The sequence below is a fragment of the Pogonomyrmex barbatus genome, unplaced genomic scaffold, assembly GCF_055798465.1.
Source record: "Pogonomyrmex barbatus isolate J1 unplaced genomic scaffold, ASM5579846v1 scaffold23, whole genome shotgun sequence".
Lineage (NCBI taxonomy): Eukaryota > Metazoa > Arthropoda > Insecta > Hymenoptera > Formicidae > Pogonomyrmex > Pogonomyrmex barbatus.
The window spans coordinates 1,443,791-1,464,144 of NW_028297120.1; the positions used below are offsets into that span (position 1 = coordinate 1,443,791).

Sequence of the window (20,354 nt, forward strand, 5' to 3'; positions counted from 1 at the left end):
CTTTTTTCTAAAAATAATATCTTTTAATTGCAGTTTTATTCTATTAAATTCAAAGATTGATTGATTCCTAATTTTTTGAATATTTTGATTATCGGAAATCGTCATTAATCAATAATTTATGATATATATATATATATATTCTTTAGTATATATATTTTTAAAATGTAGATTGTTTTTCAATTGACAAAAAAACTGTGGTCAGAAAAGTAAACCAATTTCGACCTAGTCTGTGCATAAAGCGTTAGCAAAAAGAACACTGTCTTCAAAGAATATTTTATTATATATTTTCTGTATTACATCGTTTGTACATTATTAATTGTATCGCAGTTACGTTTTGAACATCGACATGAAAAACATGAACAGGAAATTTCCGATTACGTGGCACATTGTAAACGTGTTACAAATATATTTACATATCAGACTCCCGCGGTGCTCTCCGGTGCTATTTATTAAAGATTTTATAACAGAATATATTCAAGTTTCGTACATTCATCCGTTTACACATCGCATTATTTTACGATGAACACAAGAAACATCTGAATGCTCAACACTTATTCACAGACAACAACACCATTGTATTCGCCGTAGATTACTACTAAATCTCTACTACTTTATCTCTATAAATATTCAAAAATTTATTTTTACTTCGATTCAAAAAATGGATTCAACACAGACACACACATATAACAACTGTAAACACTGTATAACACTGTATAACAAATTTAATTACGACACACACGAGTATTTATATTTATAACTTTTATGAAAGTCCTATCGAGCTTCTCTTCATATTCGAATTTCCTTTCACGAATACGAATTTGTACTGTCCCTTTGGTCGAAAACGTTAAATGTTAATCTAAGATCCTGCGAAAGCGGCATTCGTTTCGCGAAATGTCCGCTCTCGCAGGCGTTCCCTATGTCAAGTACACTTTGTACCTGGTGCCCTCCCTCTTCGAAGGCTCCGACAACTTCTTGGGAACATATCGTTCGTCATTGAACTCGACCGGCGGCACCGGGGTGGCCGGTCGCTCGTCGCTCTGGCTGAAGGCTCTTCTCGGCGGGACGTCGAGGATCTTCTGGGTGCTCTTACACTCAACGCTGCCTCTTTTTGCCAGATTCACGCTGGCGTCACTGGTGCGCGAGTCTCTCTTCGCGAAGTCTATCTCCACGTAGCTGACCTGGGAGTCGCGCGATTTCACGCTCACGTCCGAGTTCCGTTTGTTCTCCTTGTCCACCAGTCTCCTGATAGCCGGCGCTTCCGGTCGTTCTCTCTTAAACGGCTCTGGCGGCCGGGCCGAGCGGGACTCCCGCCGAACTTTCTCGTCGTAGTCGTCTGAATAAGTGCGCCGTTCGCGACGAATCCGCCCCGTGCCGTCCTCGCTGTATCGTGGTTTGTCGTTGAACTTCCGTGGACACTCGTCCTGCTCGTTCGCGAACACCTCGCTGGCGTCGTGAGTACTACGTTTCGGCCTTCGTCCGTCCTCTTCCCGGAGCGGAGGCTTGGACTACAGAAGATAAAGACGGAGATAATGAACTTAATTTAATTTAAACTAATTTAATTCCAAACATCCAGATTTCAACGCTGATGAAAACGCTCCTCCGTACCTTGAAGATGTCGATTCTGTCGTTAAATTCCAAATCCTGACTGTTCCTGCGAACCGGCGGATAATTGCTTTTCTCCTCCTCGCTACTGCTTTTACTAATCCAGGTGTTCTCCCGGGAGGTGCCCGCTCTCTTCGGCCACTCGGTTTCTGTTTTGAAATCGTACAGGTCTCGCATACGTTCGCTGAGTTTGTTCGCTCGCTCGTTAGCATCGACGAAGCTCGAAGAGCGATCTCTAGCGATATCTAGCTCATCTGCAATCAAATCACATGTCGAATAGTTGCTCGCCTAAATGTGGAAAATGCGAGATAAAAAGTAAAAGTTTGCCTACCTTGCCTTTGTAAACGTCCTTTCTCGTTTTTTACCGGAGAGAACTTCCTAGGAGGTTGCCATTTGGGAGTGTCTGTGTCTTTGCGCGAGCTCTCGTCCTTTCTGCCGTGTTCCGTTATGGAATCTCTTCTCTCGGCATCTCTTCTCTCGTTTATTCTTGGCACAGGACCGGGCGACGGACTTTTGGCAAACGTCATCCATCGGGAAGTCGCGCTTTTTGTGATTTCACAGCCAATTCTTGCAAGAGGGGACGACTCTCGGCGAAACTTCGCACCGTCGATTTGCGGTAGCCACCTGAGAAGATCATATGTTATACTTTTACGTCTAATAGTCTATTTATTTACTGCTTCAAGAATATATTTGTTCATATTTACGTTTAAATAAAGCAAAGACTTTGAGATTTCTCTGATAAAGATCCATAACTAACAGCCAATGATGTGATAAATTACTTCAATGTATACGTAATTTCAATAAAAATTACTCTTATTTATATTTTTTAATAATAAAGAATATATTTATCGCCGTAGGAAACTTATAGAAATTATTTGTTAAACAGTCAGTTATGTGTACTTAAGTTTTTATTTATATATTTAACTAATTAGATTAAATTAGATTAAATTTATTTCTGATATAGTTTTATATAAAAAAATACTCAGTTAATATTAACTAATCATTAGCTTAAAATATATTAAAAAATTGCAGAATTAATAAAATCAATATTAATTACCCATGTTTTTAAGAAACCTTTGCTACAAAACTGTCTTTTTTCTAATATAAACATATAAAAATAATTATCCCACGTAAACAGAAGAGAACGTCTAAACTTTCGCAAATTTCGAAAATTCTCATTACTACTTATCTCGTCGTTATTACAGTATTATTTTTATGAAGAGATTCCTGTCAGTCAAATATGTAGACCATAAATGTATAATGAGCGTCACAACGTGAAAAAAATATTAGCAACTAGTTTCGGTCAATGGAGGCAAACCAGACACACTATTATGTTTTCACGTTGTTCGGCACGATCCTTGACCAACGTGTGAATTTTCATCCGCAAAACCATTGACACTGACTCGGCCACACGGATCGCAGTAAAAGAAAAGAAGCGAGGAAGGAAAACAAAGAAATCTGACGCCGAAACTAGACGCCATTACCCGTTGGAGGCTCCGTAACAGGACTATCGCGTGTTCAATCGCGAATCTACGAATCTCAACAATACAATTCCGATCACGGCATTTCTCGCTTTCGGAAACGTGGAAAATGTGCGCGGTCAACCTCGTGGCGATGGTTCGCGGGTCGCTGCAATCCGTGTGCCTTCGCTGCTCGGTGATGCCTTTCTCCTTTCTAAGGGCGGTCACGTCGGTGCTGTGGCTCCTGACGGTATGTTGAGATCGACCCTGGATGACCTCGCGCTCGACCCTGGAGGGTCGATTCTCGGCCGACGAGGGTGAGGTCGGCTTCTTAACCGGCCATTTCTCGCTTTCCTCTCCTGCCTCGTCGATGCTCTCCTGCCGCTCGCCTCTCGAAGGTCTCTTAGCCATTCCCGACTGCTGACCCCGGGGCACGTTCTTCGGTAGCGGCATCCATCTCGAGGTGTCCAGTTTGCTGGTGTCGCTGATCTCCGTATGTCGACGTTCCTCCACACGACGCTCCGTGTATTTCTTCAGGCAGTCCACGTCCGCGCTGCGGCTACGTTGACTGCGCGGTGATCGAGATGGTCTTCGTAATTGCCCGCTGTTATCCGCCGGGCCAGCCCTTTCCTAAAGCGAGCGAACGCATTCGTCGAGATACTGATTGCGCTTGGAATGATTTTCAACACGTTGTCTGCCCAGTAAATTTTGTATCTTTTCACGTAACGCCATAGTAAAGCTTTTTTTTTTTGTCATAACGACAAAATATAACTAAGATCACATTTTTATACGTGTTATAGTGTATTAAAAAGTTAATTTTTTACTTTATATTGTTATCTGGTTCTTTACAATTATATTCAAAATGTTACGAGTGATGTTATTTATTTTTTTACAAATATTACATTTTTTTAAGCATTTTCATAACGCTGGTTATACTACATATATGTTATACAGGATAACTACTATAGCAGTCAACGTGTTAAATGGTATTTAAACTAATATTTTTTAATGGTTCTCTCTAAATAAATAGGGACATCTGAAACTTATAAGCAAGAAATATAAAAACTTTCTTCAACATACTTTTTAAAACGTATTTTTTGTTTTACTAAATTGATTTAGATTTTGTAACTTATATATTTCGCATATTATAATTTCTATTGATATATCTAAAGTATTTGAACTTTATACATATTTCTCTCATGATCTCTTTTTAATAATATTAATTTAGAAAATTAAGTTTTATAGATATATTTGTATCAAAAATGAATCAAAGTTAAAAGTATATAAAAAACAATATGAGATTCTCATTTGTTCCTCATTTTAGTGAAAGGATTATGTATTCTTATCACATAGAGGGATATATGAGGAGAGGAGAAAAGAAGGGATGAATTATTTAATAAACTCCTAACAATAACTTTTCGTCAAATAATTCAATTTTTTCGGTATCAAATATTTCCTGAAGTACACGAAATATATCACTGATAATTCTACTATTTCTATTAACGAATACAAAGATGAGAAAAAAAAGGAGAATTCCTCTTGACTAACTAAAGGTATATATAACTGCATTGACAATATAAAGGCAATATCATTCATGGTTCCACATGTCAAAATCGAACTTCGTTCAGCAAGGAAGACCAGCGTCGATAAGGAGGCGTTTATCGGGAGTTACCTAAGTGAGGTGAAGCTTCGCATAATCCGATATGTGCAGAATTCCATGCTCCGCGGATGCGACATGCAAGCTGGCACCGCACGCGCGCGGATTGATTTTGGGATTATGCAGCTCAGTTACTTGAGTACTGCACGCCGCCGCTGGATCACCGCTGGATTCTAGACTTCCCGTCCAGAATTCATTTCCTGAAGAAACAATATAATTCTCTTGAAGGTGTTAGAGTCATCTAACATCTGACTCTAAATCATTCTAAATTTCCCCTCAACGCTGAATTTTTAAATAAAGTATTAATACTAGTATTAATATTAAATTAACAATTTGATAAATAAATAACTAAATGATCAAAATAATGTTTAAACCTGGTAATGTATTTCCATCCCAAGCATAGGTTACAACAAGGAGTTTATTCGCATCGTTGGCTCGAAACAATCGGCTGTGTGGTTCTCTCAGAGCAAAATGTATTTTTATATCTAAAAATAATATTGCAATATTACACAATTTGTAAGGATATTTATATTTATTTGCTTATTTATCGTCTACTGACCGCCTAGATAATCGCCATTTCCTGCACCGCCGCAATTTTGTTGCCGGAAATAAGCGAACATGATGTCAGAAACGTATTTGAGCTTCTTGTTCATTTTTCTAATGGCGATCTCAAACGTTTTCAGAAAGTAGACTTCTTGATCCTGCATTATTTTCCAAACACCTGCCAATAGTTATTTAATTAATTAATAATTGTAAAAAAGTATAAGAGATAATTTCGATAAATAATTATAAAATTTAATAATTATTACAATGACAGAAACTTCGTACTAACCAAGGCCAAATCCAACCACGTGCAAGAAAGCAGTTGTATTTTGCTTTTCGGCACGACTGTTCGCTTCCAATAATATTATTTCTACAGAGAGCAGAGTCCTTTTCATGTAATTCTCGATATTGAAGATTGTGTGACTAGACAATAATATATATCGTCTGTTCTCTTTTGATTTCATGTATTTCGAAGTTTCTTCATAAAGTGGATGATAATTCTCGCCATAAAACTTTGCCCATAGAACACGCATCCCACGTTTTTCTTCGAATATGCCGTCTATCGCAGGTCCGTATCTATCTCGCATAAATTGATTATATCAAAAGAGCATTTATATATTGCACATAATATAAATTGAAGAATATACATTATAATTTAATTCAGGCTATTATAAAAAAGTTTACAACAAAAGATTGCGAAAAAAATAATGTTATTAATAAATAATATTAATATCTTTATTATCATAAAAAAAAATAATCAAGACAATTATTTATATAATATAGATTAATTTTGATCTTGGTTCAATTTATTCTTCTTCTAATTCACAGAGTTATATAAAAATGAGATTAACCAAAATCAAAGTTAATTTATATCGATAAAAATAGGGGTCCATAAGTTTAGCTCGATATTATCCAGTACAATTAAATTTATACAATTAAATTTCTTTTTAAATATATATCATTAACGCAATAGTTATTGAAGAAAGTTACTGCCTACCCGTTATCCATATTGTTCTGTGTTGGTGTGACGATGATATCCTGATACTCCATAAATCGGGGTTTTTCGAATCTGCATGATATACAGTAGCACAATAATAATAAAATATGGTAATAATTTAGCGACGAATTCTAAAATCTACAAAAGAGAATAAAAACAAAAATAAAAAATTTATTTAATTTAATATATTTTATTTAAGATTATCGATATATTTATGGTAATTTTACTAGTTCTTAACCGTGAAAATTTTGCGATTATAAATAATCGCATGCAAAACGTATTATATTTTTTAGATAAAAATAGAACGCATCTGCAGACGTGACAGGAACATCATAGGGTTCGCAAGTATAAAAATATTCTTGAAGAAAGAGAGGTAAAATAAATGTATATAGAACCTTGTGCCTACGACACCCATAATAACCCCTCTAGGTTGGACGGCGTCTGGGTCACTGCTCACGATACCTCTGTTATTTCGCGAGCCGTCGTTTATAAACTCTGTGTGAGATGACACCACCATCATCGCCGATAGTTTGATCTCGTCGTAGCTCAAGCATTTTGTTAGGACCTATTCATCAGATTTTTAAATAAATTCATTAAAATCTCAGGACGTTGAGATGTACGAGGAAAAAAGGTGATATTATGAAATTTTATCTTGTTTTTAACATCCTATAAATTTCCAATATCGGTAAATGTATGTAACGTTACATCAATCTGTAGGCAATTTAATAGTCTATAATAAAGTGCAGTGAAAAAAGGAAAAATAAAGATAGAATAAGAATTTTTATGAAAATATTATTTACGAGAAAATTGCAAAAAACGTCATTTATTTTATCATTATTATTATTATTATTTATTTATCTTTTCATTTTATATATATATATATATATATATATATATATATATATATGATATAAAGAAAACGATTATATTTTTTTTATTTATTCAAAGTTCTTATCTAACATTTTAATATTACAGAATTACTACATATAATATTAAAATATTTATTTTAATGTTACACGTATAGAAAAATTTGAAAATAAACTAATAAAAAATCATTCACAATTAATCTATGTTAAACTTTATTATTATTTCAATTCTCTTTTCTCATCTCATTTACACACTTTACTCATTGTAATGTAATATATTTTGTAAAGTAAGATAACAAGTCTTAATTAAAGGGACTTTACATAGTTACCAATGGCTCCTTCTCGTTATCCGTACCGACGCTCTCCCATCCGTCGAAACCAGTCTTGTTATCCAATAATTTCCATCGATCGTTGGGACCGCAGAAGGAGGCTGCCCTCTTCTCCAATAGACGATGAATGAATTGGATGAGACTCATGTCTGCGTACATAACTTTCTCAACAGTGCTACCGTACAATCGCTTGTGTTTTAGCCATCGAGCAATCAAGGGCAACATCGCTTCATGTATTAATGGATATACCGAATTTGCATTTAACTGAAAAAACATGGTCAAATAATATCAAATCTGTAAGATTAAATTAATTAATTAGTTAGCTTAAATTAATTGGAAATAACTATAAAAATAAATAATAAGAGTAATAAAATATTTCAAACAAAATTATACTTTTCAACTTATGCGGCATATTATATGTTTTAGATAATTGTAAAAATAAATTTTGATAATTTTGATGATTTTGAAATTATTTTTCTTAAATATATTAGGCCTATTTTTTTTTTTTTTAGCTGAACTTCACTCTCGAGAGAAAAGTATGAGGGATAAACTATGTAAGAGAAGTTTAGGGGAAAAAAAAAAGACAAGACATATATTTAAACTTTTTTTATGCTTAACAATATAAGTTAATAATGCGATTAACTAATTTGCTAAATGTACTTCAATAATATCCGCGCTGATCCCCCTGTCCTTCAGAGCGGTGCATCTCATAGTATTAATTGGGAACTTCACGGGGAACGCATTGCTTCGTCTGATTAGCTCCGCTATGCTAGTTGGTGGCGGCACGGAGACATCGAGGCACTTCTTTAACAGTTCCTTCGTATCGTCATCGAAGGGCACGCCGTTGGGCGAGCCCAACGTGTTCTCCCATGATATCTCTGGCGGATCTTTCGCTAACATTTGCTGACGCGCTTCGTTCGCCGCTCGATTATTCTACGAAAATACATGAAGATATGTGGACCGTCTTGCAAAATGCAAAAATATCGTCAATATTAACATTTTCAGACAGAATAGATAGATACTAGATAGATACTAGAATTTACAAGTTCCAAGAAAGAGACTTAGCTTAAAATTGAACAAAAAATTTAATTTTCAGTTCAAAAAAGTTACTTAGTGAGAACATTTGAATTTGCTGAAAAAGTTATTGCTGAAAAAAATCTTTGTTGATTGTATACTTCCTTACACGTTGCGCTATCACTTGAAGAAATTTTTATATTTTTTGCATAAATAAATAAACAAAAAAAAAAAACAGCGACATTTTCAAAAAATTTTGCTAAAAAAAATACAAGCGAGTAATTTATTTATGAACTTTAAGCGGCAATTGAACAAGTTTGCTGTTCACGCTGATACGGACTCGACGTCATCGATAAAGCAAAGAGCTACGAAATCGATTCTAAGAAAAATTTTGCAAAACAGTGAATCGCCGTTCTATTAATACAACTCCCTGCTGATTACAGCAAGGACGCCAGTCCCTTTGACACTTGAGCATAAAATCTGTTAAATAGCGTAAAATATATATGTTCATCCTAGCGAGCAACTTGACGTTCACTCTCTTCGTAGGCGCGAGCGCATGCTCACACATAGATATAAACTTATGAATATGTATGAACACACACATACACGCACGCATATGCATTAGTGTGTGGCCTATGGCGGCCCTATAGTTTACTTCATTTTTCTATTTACCGATTTTGCCACTTGAACGATAGGGGTGAGCGAAGGGAATTCATATTATTTTGTATTGTAAAAATTTTAATAAACAAAACAATTTTAATATTGTTCTTTTCACTGATAACAAGCGTTGTAATTTTAATATGGCAAAATATAATAATATTATAATAATATTAAATATTATATAAATATTGATCAATTATTCTAAATATATATGTAATAATATATGTAATATATATATTTTCTTGATCTGATTAATCGAATTGATCCGAGCCAACGACGCGAATAAACATTACGTAACTCATTTGTTTAAAATATATATTCATTAAAACTTAATTATTTAAAAGACATATAATACTAATTCATTCGAATACTTTTTTAATATTGATAATTTGTTAATAATAGAAATTAAAAAATAGCATTATGTCATTGAAAAGGTAAGTTAATTTTAATAATAAATAATTTTTTAATAATAAATACATTTAAAAATACATTTAAAAAATTAATAAACTGTAGTTTAAAAATAAAGAATTAATCATTTTTATATAACAGTTATTTGTTTATATAATACAAAGAATTATTAAAAGTTATATATATATATATATATATATATATATATAAAGCTATTAAACTAATATAAAGCTATTAAACTATAATAAAATACTATATATAACTATATATATATATATATATACTATATATATATTATATATATATATATAGTGTTATATATTATATATATATAATATAATGTTTTATATTATATATATATAACTATATATAACTATATATATATATGTATATATTTTATATTATATATATATATATAATATAAAATACTCTATATATATATATATAATATATAACATTATATATATATATATATATATATATATATATAGTGTTTTATTATAGTTTAATAGGTTTTTATAGTTTTAATAAGTTTTTTTATAGTTTATAAGTTTTATTATATATGTATATAATGTATTAAACATGTATCAGTATATACATAGATAATGCAAAATACATAGAAAAAAATAAAAATGAAAGATAAAAAAATTATAATAAAAATACAACTTAATTATTTTTTTATTTCAATTAGAAATATATCATTGCATAAAGTTATTAAAATCAATTACAAATAATAAATAATTGTAAACAATTCATGAAAATTTATCGATATCTTATAATTATGCGCATGATCAATTGAGCAACTAAAATTTAAATTTTTTGTATATTAAACAGTTTATAATTAAGAAGGTTATAATTTATAAATTTAAAATGTTTATATGATTACATTCTTAATAAATAACGACTCACCTGACGAACGCAACAGGCAAATATTGACATGCTCGAATTTTTATTTCGCAACAAATTGTTTAATAAATTAAACTTTTTTTCCTCTTCCTTTTAATTTTACCTTTATTATATATTATATAGAGAACACAATATCAAACTTTTTTCTACATAGAATTTTGAAAGTACATGTATATGAAATTAAGAGGTTATAAATGGGAAGAAAGTTACAAATCGAACTTGTTTGACGCAACTGCTTACACTATACTGATTATAAGCATCACGTCATGGGTTTTCACGCTAAAGTAGCCACGATAACAAAATACGTAATATTCTCTCGCGCTTACATGTGATATTCCCGCACTAAACAACTGTAACAAGTATAAGAGAGATGTGACTAGCGGTTATTCGACCACTTCTCCTTAGACACGCATGCGCACTTGTGACGCGCGGTGTACGCGCAGATCCGCGAATTTTATTATTTTACACGTTCCTTCATAAAAAAAAAATGAAGAAAAAAAATACTACTTATAAAATATACTACTTATCATTGAAATATTATCAAATTTGACTTGCGTTAGCAGCTGTTTTGTTAAATCGTTATTTGCTAGCTTTGTTTTCTTACCGTCAATGACATCTGGTATGTTTTATTTTCAAATTCTATGGAAAAGAAGTATAGTATTGAATGTAATTCCAAGATTAAGACAAATTGGAAAAAGAGACGTTGCATGTTATCGCACCTGTAATCCAAAGGAATTGCTAAGAATGTCTTTCTATTTTTTTTTATATTAATTTTTTTGATTGATTAATCGGTTGTAAATTAGTTCCTCAATTATATTAAATTATAATTTATTATAATTAATACGACTATAAATTTTGCAACATTATAACTATAAACTATAAATTTTAATTATAATTTAAACAAGCTCTGTCCTAATAGAAATAATAGAAATAATAGAAATAAGAAAATATATGAAACAATATTTTGTTAAAAGAATTATGAAAAAAATTATATTTTTTACGATATCAGCTTTATAATATTGCTGTGTGAAATATGATTATAAATAATAATATATAAAGTATATAATATATAAAAATAATATATAAATAATCGGGATTTGAGCCCACGGTCCAGCGTAATTAATATCAAATAACCTATCGTAATGCGCGTAGAGAAATAAAATATAACATTGTACGTATTACAACTACATATTGATAATAATATATCAGAACAACCAAACAAATGAATATATGAAATTCGAAAACAAAATTGTTTCTTTTTTTTACTTACGCTCACACATATACATATGCACACACATATATATCGAATATATATATACGCAATTACGTGTTTTTATTTAATAGATTATTTAATACAATTTTAATTACGAATATACAATAATTCATAAAAGTAAAAATTATTCGACACGAAGACCCAGTCTGCCGATGGAAGCCATCTATTATCTATTTGTTTAAAATAAATAGAATTCTTAAAGTTTAATAATTTATTTTTTAGAAGTGTTTTATGTACATACATTTGCGTAGGAAGCACATGAATATACATTTGCATTCATGTATATATATATATATATATATATATATATATATGAATATTAAAATAATTCTATAGAATGTGTGTATTTTCTTACTTTCGTAAAACCAATTTTCCTGAACATTTTCTATGTTTTGTATGTTACTGCTACAGCAATCAGTTGCTAACTGAGGAATTAGGAGACACGATAGTGTCTCGGGTATCAAGTCAACCGAGAAAGTACCGTTATTCATATTAAGAATAGAAAAACAGGTTTGCGGCTTATGGCAATAACTTTTTACATGGAAGTAAGAGAATACTGAACTGACGAATAGCGAACTCCGATGAAAACGTTCACCATATGCACATACATACATAGATACATTTATATACATACATACACTCATACATATATTTCTGTACACACATAATACACATATGAACAAATTTTTGTGATACTCTCCTGATCGTAATAAGTGTCTAAGCCTAACTCTAAGAACTCAACGTTGCTTCTTCATGTAACCTTCTAGTCTAACAATATCCTTTTATAGGTACAGGCTATAAAAGTTTCATATAAAGCAAATATTTACACAACTTCACAGGACGCCATTTTAAGGTACCAAATGGTAAAAAAGATCTAAATTAAAAAATTTTTTCTCGTTTCTGATACGAAATTCATGTGCTAAATACGTATTAATGCATAAACTTTAATTGTAGAAAAGGATTTCCAGATCTATAAAGTTAATAAAAAATGAGAGCAATACAAAAATTATTGCATTTTGTCGGTAATACAGACAAGTTCAGCATCGCCTTAATTCATATGACGCATTTTATTTAAATCCCGAATAAGCGCGAAAGTTCACTGGAATCATCGGAAAAATAATTAACGTCCGAATATACGTATGTGTTATATTTTTGAGCAAAATACATACAAATCGAAGAAATACAAGACAATATCTAACTACAAAGGTAGTCTGAAAAGTTTTGAGCCTTAACATGAAGATGACGTTACTCGTCAAAACCATTCTAGTACTACAATAGTATATGTTTTGAAAGACTTTTGTGAAAATTTTGGACGCTCAGTTGTTGTTTGACAGTCGTTTGTGTCAATCGATGTTAGTGTTTTTGTAAAAATGGAAAAAATTGAATATCGTGCCGTGATTAAATTCTTACATTTGAAAGGCAATACGTCTGCGCAAATTAAAATCGAGTCGCTGTTTACAGGGACTCCGTTCCATCATTTGCCACCGTAAAAAGATGGGCAGCTGAATTTAAACGTAGTCGTACCAGCTTGGCTGATGATGAGCGTTCGAGACGGCCAAAACCTGCGACCACCGCTGATAACATCGAAAATGTTCATCAAATGGTACTGGACGACCGTCGAATCAAGGTTAGAGAGATAGCAGAGGCTATGAGCATATCGAAAGAACGCATTTATCATATATTAACTAAAGAATTGGATTGGGCGCAAGCTATTCGCGCGTTGGGTGCCGCGCTTGTTCACTTTGGACCAAAAACGAATTCGAATGAATATTTCCAAGGCCCTGTTGGAGCGGTTCAAGTGAAACGAGTCAGATTTTTTGCGTCGATTCATAAGTAGATGAAATTTGGATTTCACCACTACACTCCAGAGACAAAAGAACAGTCAAAACAGTGGACTGCAAAGTGTGAACCTGCTCCGAAAAAGATGAAGACGGTTCCATCAGCTAGGAAGGTAATGACGATTGTCTTTTGGGATAGTCACGGAATTGTGTGTATCGACTATCTTGAAAAAGGTAAAACAATAACGGGAGCGTATTACGCATCATTACTTGATAAACTGAAGGCAGAAATTGCAAAAAAACGGTCGCATTTGAAGAAGAAGAAAGTGCTGTTCCATCAAAACAACCTCACACTTCGGCGGTCGCCATAGCCAAAATTTACGAACTACACTTCGAATTGGTTGACCACCCACCGTATTCATCAGATCTGGTCTCCAGAGACTTTTTCCTGTTTCCTAAGCTTAAACTTTCCCTTGGAGAACAGAGATTTTCGAAAGAGGAGGTCATCGCATACGTAAACGTCTATTTTGCGGAGCAAGATGCCAACTATTATTTGGAGGGATTAAAGAGGTTAGAGTATCGATGGGAAAAGTGTATCGATTTGAAAGGAGATTATGTTGAAAAATAAAACTATATTTGACCGAAAAAATACTTGTTTCTATGTTAGACTCAAAACTTTTCAGACTATCCTCATATGTGATATTAACTAATATAGAATGGAGAGTGCGTCACGGCGAGGCCCGACCACGAATCACAGTCGTGAAAACTCATAATTATTTTGCGAAAAAATACCACCTCAGCCAGGAATCGAACCTGGATCTCCTGCTTACCGGGCAGGCATCTTATCCTTTCGAGGTGATGATATTTATCGCAAATAACATGTTTAGAATAACACGTCAACAATACAATGATACACATATATACGTATATTACAATATACATATAAACATGTATTTTCTCGAATCCCCACGACCGGTACTCCAGAGAGATGATGGTCCTATTCTCTCGATGGATGCAGGTCGGACTGCAGCGGCGACATCCTCCAACGCCATTGGCAAATATACAAATAATCCTCCTGCAACACGATAGGAGAGATTGCATCAAGCATGGCTCGAGCCCCCGAATAAGAAGGGAGGGTGTGCGTCACGGCGGGGTCCGACCACGAACCAGTCGTGAAAACTCATATAATACTCAATATAATATTACAATATTAAATAATATTCTGGAATTTAAATACATTTAAGAAAGAATGAAAGAATTTGAAAGAAAATAATTAAAGGAAAGAACAATATATTATACATATAAATACGGCTTTTTTTCTTGATTTTGTAATATTATCTGTGAGGGTATGCAATTTAAAATTCATCATTTTAGTACGTTATTGACAATAACGATTAGTCATCTCTTTATTTTCCAATGAGTCATTTGTGTTCAGAGAATCTATATATATACATAATTCTTTAAATTTTTTGCAAGATTTACATATTTTTCAATAAGTTGTGAAATTTAGAATTCAGAAGAAATTCATAAAAATCTTTTAACTTGTTCTTGTTATATTAAATAATATTTTTAATTCAAATCTGTATAACGTAAAATATACATAATTGATTGCAATTAATAAAAATGTATCATTAAGCTAAAAAAAGAACAAATTATCAATGTATATATATATATATTATTTTGTTTATCAATTTTATCAATTTTAATAGATAAACGAAAGAATAAAAATGTAAAACGCGGATAAGTTAGGAGTTGCGTAAATAGTCGACCTCTGTAGAACATTGCAAGAACTTCGAACTCAAGGAGCAAATGGTAATTTCATTGTTTAAAGATAAATAAATTAAATAGCAATAAAATAAAATAATATATTCATCATCTTTCTTATAATTATATATTAAAGAATTTACCGTACAAAAAATAAATCTTTGGAATATACTAAATTATGTAGATGCATTTAATTATAAAAATATGCATACACAAGATAATTTCAAAATGAGTCATTTAATTTATGTAGACAACAATGAGTAAATAATGCTATACAAAATTATTTAGAATTCATAGAATTCGTAAGAAAGTATAAATTTATGATAGCGATTATTTTGATATCGATTATTGTTTATTACAACAGATAGTAGCGGAAAATAACTCATACATTCTAAAAAGATTTTTGCTGCAAGCATAATATTTTGCAAAGTAACACAATAATTAAAAGATAAGATAAAAGTATGTAAATCTGACGCTCGCTAATTTAATGACGAAGAGTTGATAAAGTAATCTATAACCGTGGTACGCGAGCAAGTGGTACATCTGGCAGCGCGTAACACTAGCTAAGAAACCGGTTTTATCAATTTACATCGTTTGGTAAAAGTAAACCGCATACCTGTACAAAGTGCACAGGATATTCTCTAATCGTCTCGTTAAGCGCATTAGCAATTTCTCCCCGTGGCATCCCAATCGCGTTAAAGACTCTCATTAAGCCGCGCGATCTTTCTCGAGCACGCTTAAATCTATCGGTCTTAAATTAATACGCGTTAGAAAAGCTTAGCTGAGCTTTTAAAGCTCAGTTTTATCTTGTCACGCAAACAAAAAGAAAAGAAACAAATCAAAATGTGCGTATTACTGTTTATAATGCTAATGTAAGGCTTTACTTATGATAAATACAAGGCACGCACTAATCTATATTTTGAAGATTACGTTTATTTCAGATAAATGTAACATGTGCATAATTTGCGATATGTAATTAAAAAAAAAAAAAAACAATTAAAAATTATCAGCCGTTTAGTTTTATAAATGCCATTGGAAAGGTTTGACTGAAAAGTCAATTTATGTAAGTCAAAGTTCCGGCAATATATTTCGAGAAATCAAATCCTATTATCCGATATCGTTTATGTATCTTCTTTTTTTTTTCACGTTTGTGATTATAACGAGACATTGACGGTATATGAGAAAGAGGACAAATAAAGGACATTAATAAAACCGAGATGAACGACGAATGGTGAACGTACGGTACGCCGCGTCGTACCGTTTTGGTGGCAACAGTCGTTAGTCCCTCTCTCTTGACGTGACTCAGTGCCGGCTTAAAGCAAACATTTGAAACGAGACAGCGTTGAAATAAATAACATTGAAAAGAGAAAAATATCTTGACAGTTCTTATATAAATTTACATATGAAAACAAAGCAACCCTCTCTTAAAAATCAACAGCAAATAAAAAAATTTAGATCTAGAATTAGATGTAGAATAAGAATAGAAGAAATTCATTTATGGAAAAGTCTAAACAAAGGTATTTATTCACAAATCGATATGAATTAGTCAGTGCGTTTATTCATACGATGTAATATTCATTCAGAGTGTAGTACAAATTTACGAGTATATGATTTACAATATAGTCTTTTATTCATAGAATTAATTTCAATATTGAACTTTTCTTCAGTTAAATATTAACTATTATAATTGATTATTATATTAAGTTATATATAGAGTATTTTGTATTATATAAAAAGTTTAATTTAAGATTCTGTTTTTTTCCACGGCGTCTGATATTTCTACATTTGAAATAAAATAAATACACATTTTTACAGATATCAAAAGGAAGAAATAAAATTGTAAAGAAACAGCAAAGAATGCAGCAAAGAAGAGAGAGCGAATATTAGAAATTCGATTATTCAAGAAATATTGAAGTATCTGTCTCTTTGGTGGATATGAATGTTTATCAAAGATCGATAGGTGGAAAATGGAAAATCGGATCTATTTCTCTAACTTGAACAAATAGACTTCTTTATAAAATATTATTTTCAAAGAAATTTTTTTTTTTATAAGTGAGTATCTATCATTGCGATATTCGCTTCGCAAGAGATCGTTTTAAATATTCTTAATGCAAGACGACACTAGTGCATCTCACACACACACACACACACACACACACACACACACACACACACACACACACACACACACACACACACACCGCGCGCATCTCTCTCTCTCTCTCTCTCTTGGTCAGTTTATACTTACGTAGTACTTGCTCATTGAATAGTGTCATTCGCCGATATACCAGCAAATAACTACGGACCTGAGCTGGTCTCACGGCCGAGGGCCTTTCAACTCGGCCCGTATTTCTCGTACAGTCTCTCGCAAGGTGTGGTTCTCGACGCTGTCGACGGAAGTATGCCGCCGTGAGATCAACAAGTGTCGCGCGAGATCCACGTCCGATCGGCGTACGATCGAGCAAGCGCGTCTTCGCTGGCCTCCGCCTCGAGCCTCCCCGTGCGGCGCGTTTCAAAGTAGCGACAAAGTGCGCGTTTTTTTTCAAAGCCCGATCGCGAATCAAAGAACACACGATCCGGACCCACTCGATCGGAAGGACCCGCGTCCGCGGGACTACGGTAGCGCTGAAGGATTACGATCGAACGATCGCGCGCTACGCGATCTAATGGGAAACGTCGTCGTTCCGACGTGGATTGGAAATTAGTGCGCGCGTGTTATTGGACCGCGGGTTCCGGCACACGTGACCTCTTCACGAATTTGTTTGGCGCGCGTGATTACGTAGGTGGTGAAAACGGTGGAGGATCTGCATCCGTGGCAGAGACGAAGAACGGTGAGTGTTTGCGCGACGGAGATACGGATATGCTTTAGCAGGTACCATCAATCTTGGTGCCGCGTTAAAACAATCACGTTAAAAAGAAATTATAATTTAAAATTATAATTTTTACAAGAGAGAATAATATTCTTAATTCTCGGAACGTCGATGCCTTAGTGTCGGTCCACAATAGGTGATTTAAGTTTTAAGAAGTAAGAAATTGATAATCAAATTATAATCAAATATGAAAAGAATAATCGACTATGATGGTCAATTTCTTACTGTTTAAAGATTAAATACTTATTGTGGACCGACACTTAAGCGGCGTCAACAATGAGACTTTAAGATGTAAAATTTAAGAAATTGGCCAATCATAATCGATATTTATAGAAGAATAATCGATTGTGGTTGACCAATTTCTTAAGTCTTACGTCTTAAAATCTCATTGTAGATACCGCTTTATAGGATTGCCGTTTAATTTTTAAATCGAGCGAATTGAAGTAATATATGCGTGAGTTTGGTCTTTCCGAGGTAATTGACCGTCTGTGGTAGAAGAAAAAGTAGATCTGACTATTTAACAATTTATGTACTCGGAATACTATTCTTTCTAAAAACATACTGATGTGTAATCAACAACTATCGTAATAAATATCTTTTCATAATATATTTTAAGATTGGTAAACAATTGGATCATACACCAATTTTATTTATTGAGTCAAATGAGATCAGTTTCAAAAATATTATTCTTCTTAAAATAACAAGCACATTATTCGTTGCTTACTACTTTTCTGTTCTTCAAAATTGGTTTGTAATCTCACAAATCGACGAGATTATTATTTAAGCAATAATAAATAATTGTCTTGCTGAAAAACATTTTTTTGATGTTTACATTATGTAATCAAATTTTTTTTTAATTTGAAATTAAAATTAAAATTTTTTCCTATTTTTTTCACATTTAATAAATAAAACAAAAAAGAGTCGCCAGACTTTAGATGATAAAAAAATCATACGTTATAAGAAATAAATATAATAAAATTCAATCCTTGTACTATGAGTTTTTAAAATATTTTTATACTTTACATAAAAGAAAAAAATGTTCTTTTAAAGTATGTAATATAACTGTATGATGCAAACTAATATATCAAACTGAAACATCAATACATTTTCTAAATTAATATACAAAGTCATTAAAGATACAAATGTATATCGATTGCATCAATAAAATATCATAAGTGTATCATAAATAAATAAAATAGGTAAAAGAGTATTTTGCGCAATTTTTTATTTGAACCGTACAAATTTACAAAATAAATTAAATATGAAAAGATATACAAAAATAGACGCAGATAGAGGTTTTATGAAATAATGTTATGAAAAGCTTTTGTAGGAAATATTCATAAGATTCAGTCGCTTCTTGTCTGTCCTAGGAAACTGAAAATAAACATGACGATGATCTCCTGTTATGTACAGATTCGTTGTAATTGAAGCAATTTGTAGCATCATTTTTTATATATATCTTATTTATATATTATTTATATATTTTATATATATCTTATATATATCTTATTTTTGTTTTCTATTACACACACACACATATATATATATATATATATACATATGATATTTGTTATTGTAATATAATATTGATTGTCAGTTTCTTAATTTTAGATAAATTTGAATGTACCTTTTTTTCTTTAAATAAACAAATAAATAAATTACTAGCTGAAATTTGTTATTTATATCTCTCTTTTTTTAAATAAGAATATGTATAATCAGTCAATAAAAAATATTAAGATATTATTTATAGATAATCTGTTTTGAAAGAGAAAAAGAAAAAAATAATATGACAGATTTTACTGAATTTCATGTATTTTATTAAAAATATTAAAATGTCAAATAAATATTCTGTATTACTTTTTAGAATGAACGTGGAAAAATTTATCAATCAGTTTTTCTTTAATCTGAGTCATGTATTGTGAATCTCTGGTGGGAATGTGATTCTCTGCAGCGATAAGCAGAAGATCGAGTGAATCCTAGCTTCTTTCGATTCCTCTAAAGTTGATTTCTCCGATTGTCGATTAACTTTAATCATGGAGCAATCGTTTCTCTCTCTATCTTCTCCTAGAGGCAGAATCACCAAAAGAGGTAAATGAAGAGACAATTGAATTACCGTTAAAGTTAATCGACTTTGGAGAAATCGTTTCATTTTTTTTTTACTGTATTTCATTACACAGAAACACTATTTCTTATTCTGGTGCAACATAGATAATTCATGCAATGATTC

The 20,354-nt window shown here is 32.1% G+C and overlaps 3 protein-coding genes across 5 annotated transcripts in view; 1 reads left to right on the forward strand and 2 right to left on the reverse strand.

Annotated features, from left to right (window-relative positions):
• Positions 1 to 261: 261 nt before the first annotated feature.
• LOC105427282 (uncharacterized) lies at positions 262 to 4,658 on the reverse strand. Its single transcript, XM_089078564.1, has 5 exons — positions 4,611 to 4,658; positions 3,208 to 3,692; positions 1,934 to 2,226; positions 1,606 to 1,856; positions 262 to 1,505 (listed from the first exon to the last, which is right to left on the reverse strand). The coding sequence occupies exons 1-5, from the start codon at positions 4,656 to 4,658 to the stop codon at positions 915 to 917; spliced, it is 1,668 nt and encodes a 555-aa protein (XP_088934690.1). The 3' UTR covers positions 262 to 914.
• On the reverse strand, positions 3,555 to 17,644 carry LOC105427270 (ADP-ribosylarginine hydrolase CG2909). Of its 3 annotated transcripts, none has more exons than XM_089078549.1 (10): positions 17,506 to 17,644; positions 8,115 to 8,387; positions 7,455 to 7,718; positions 6,655 to 6,824; positions 6,260 to 6,331; positions 5,552 to 5,838; positions 5,279 to 5,440; positions 5,094 to 5,204; positions 4,735 to 4,919; positions 3,555 to 3,692 (listed from the first exon to the last, which is right to left on the reverse strand). In XM_089078549.1, exons 1-9 carry the CDS (start codon positions 17,518 to 17,520, stop codon positions 4,735 to 4,737), a joined length of 1,539 nt encoding a protein of 512 aa, XP_088934675.1. In that variant the 5' UTR covers positions 17,521 to 17,644; the 3' UTR covers positions 3,555 to 3,692. The 3 variants fall into 3 exon arrangements, with proteins under 3 accessions (XP_088934675.1, XP_088934673.1, XP_088934674.1); XM_089078547.1 differs by lacking the exon at positions 17,506 to 17,644 and adding an exon at positions 10,446 to 11,163; XM_089078548.1 differs by lacking the exons at positions 3,555 to 3,692; positions 17,506 to 17,644 and adding an exon at positions 10,446 to 11,168 and having other exon boundaries at positions 4,474 to 4,919.
• Positions 17,645 to 17,952: 308 nt separating this feature from the next.
• Positions 17,953 to 20,354, forward strand: part of LOC105427271 (ferric reductase 1) — a 42,032-nt gene continuing 39,630 nt past the window's right edge. Inside the window, exon 1 of the mRNA XM_011638942.3 lies at positions 17,953 to 18,088. The gene's annotated coding sequence lies outside the window, so the exon portion shown is untranslated. The remainder of the gene's footprint in view (positions 18,089 to 20,354) is intronic.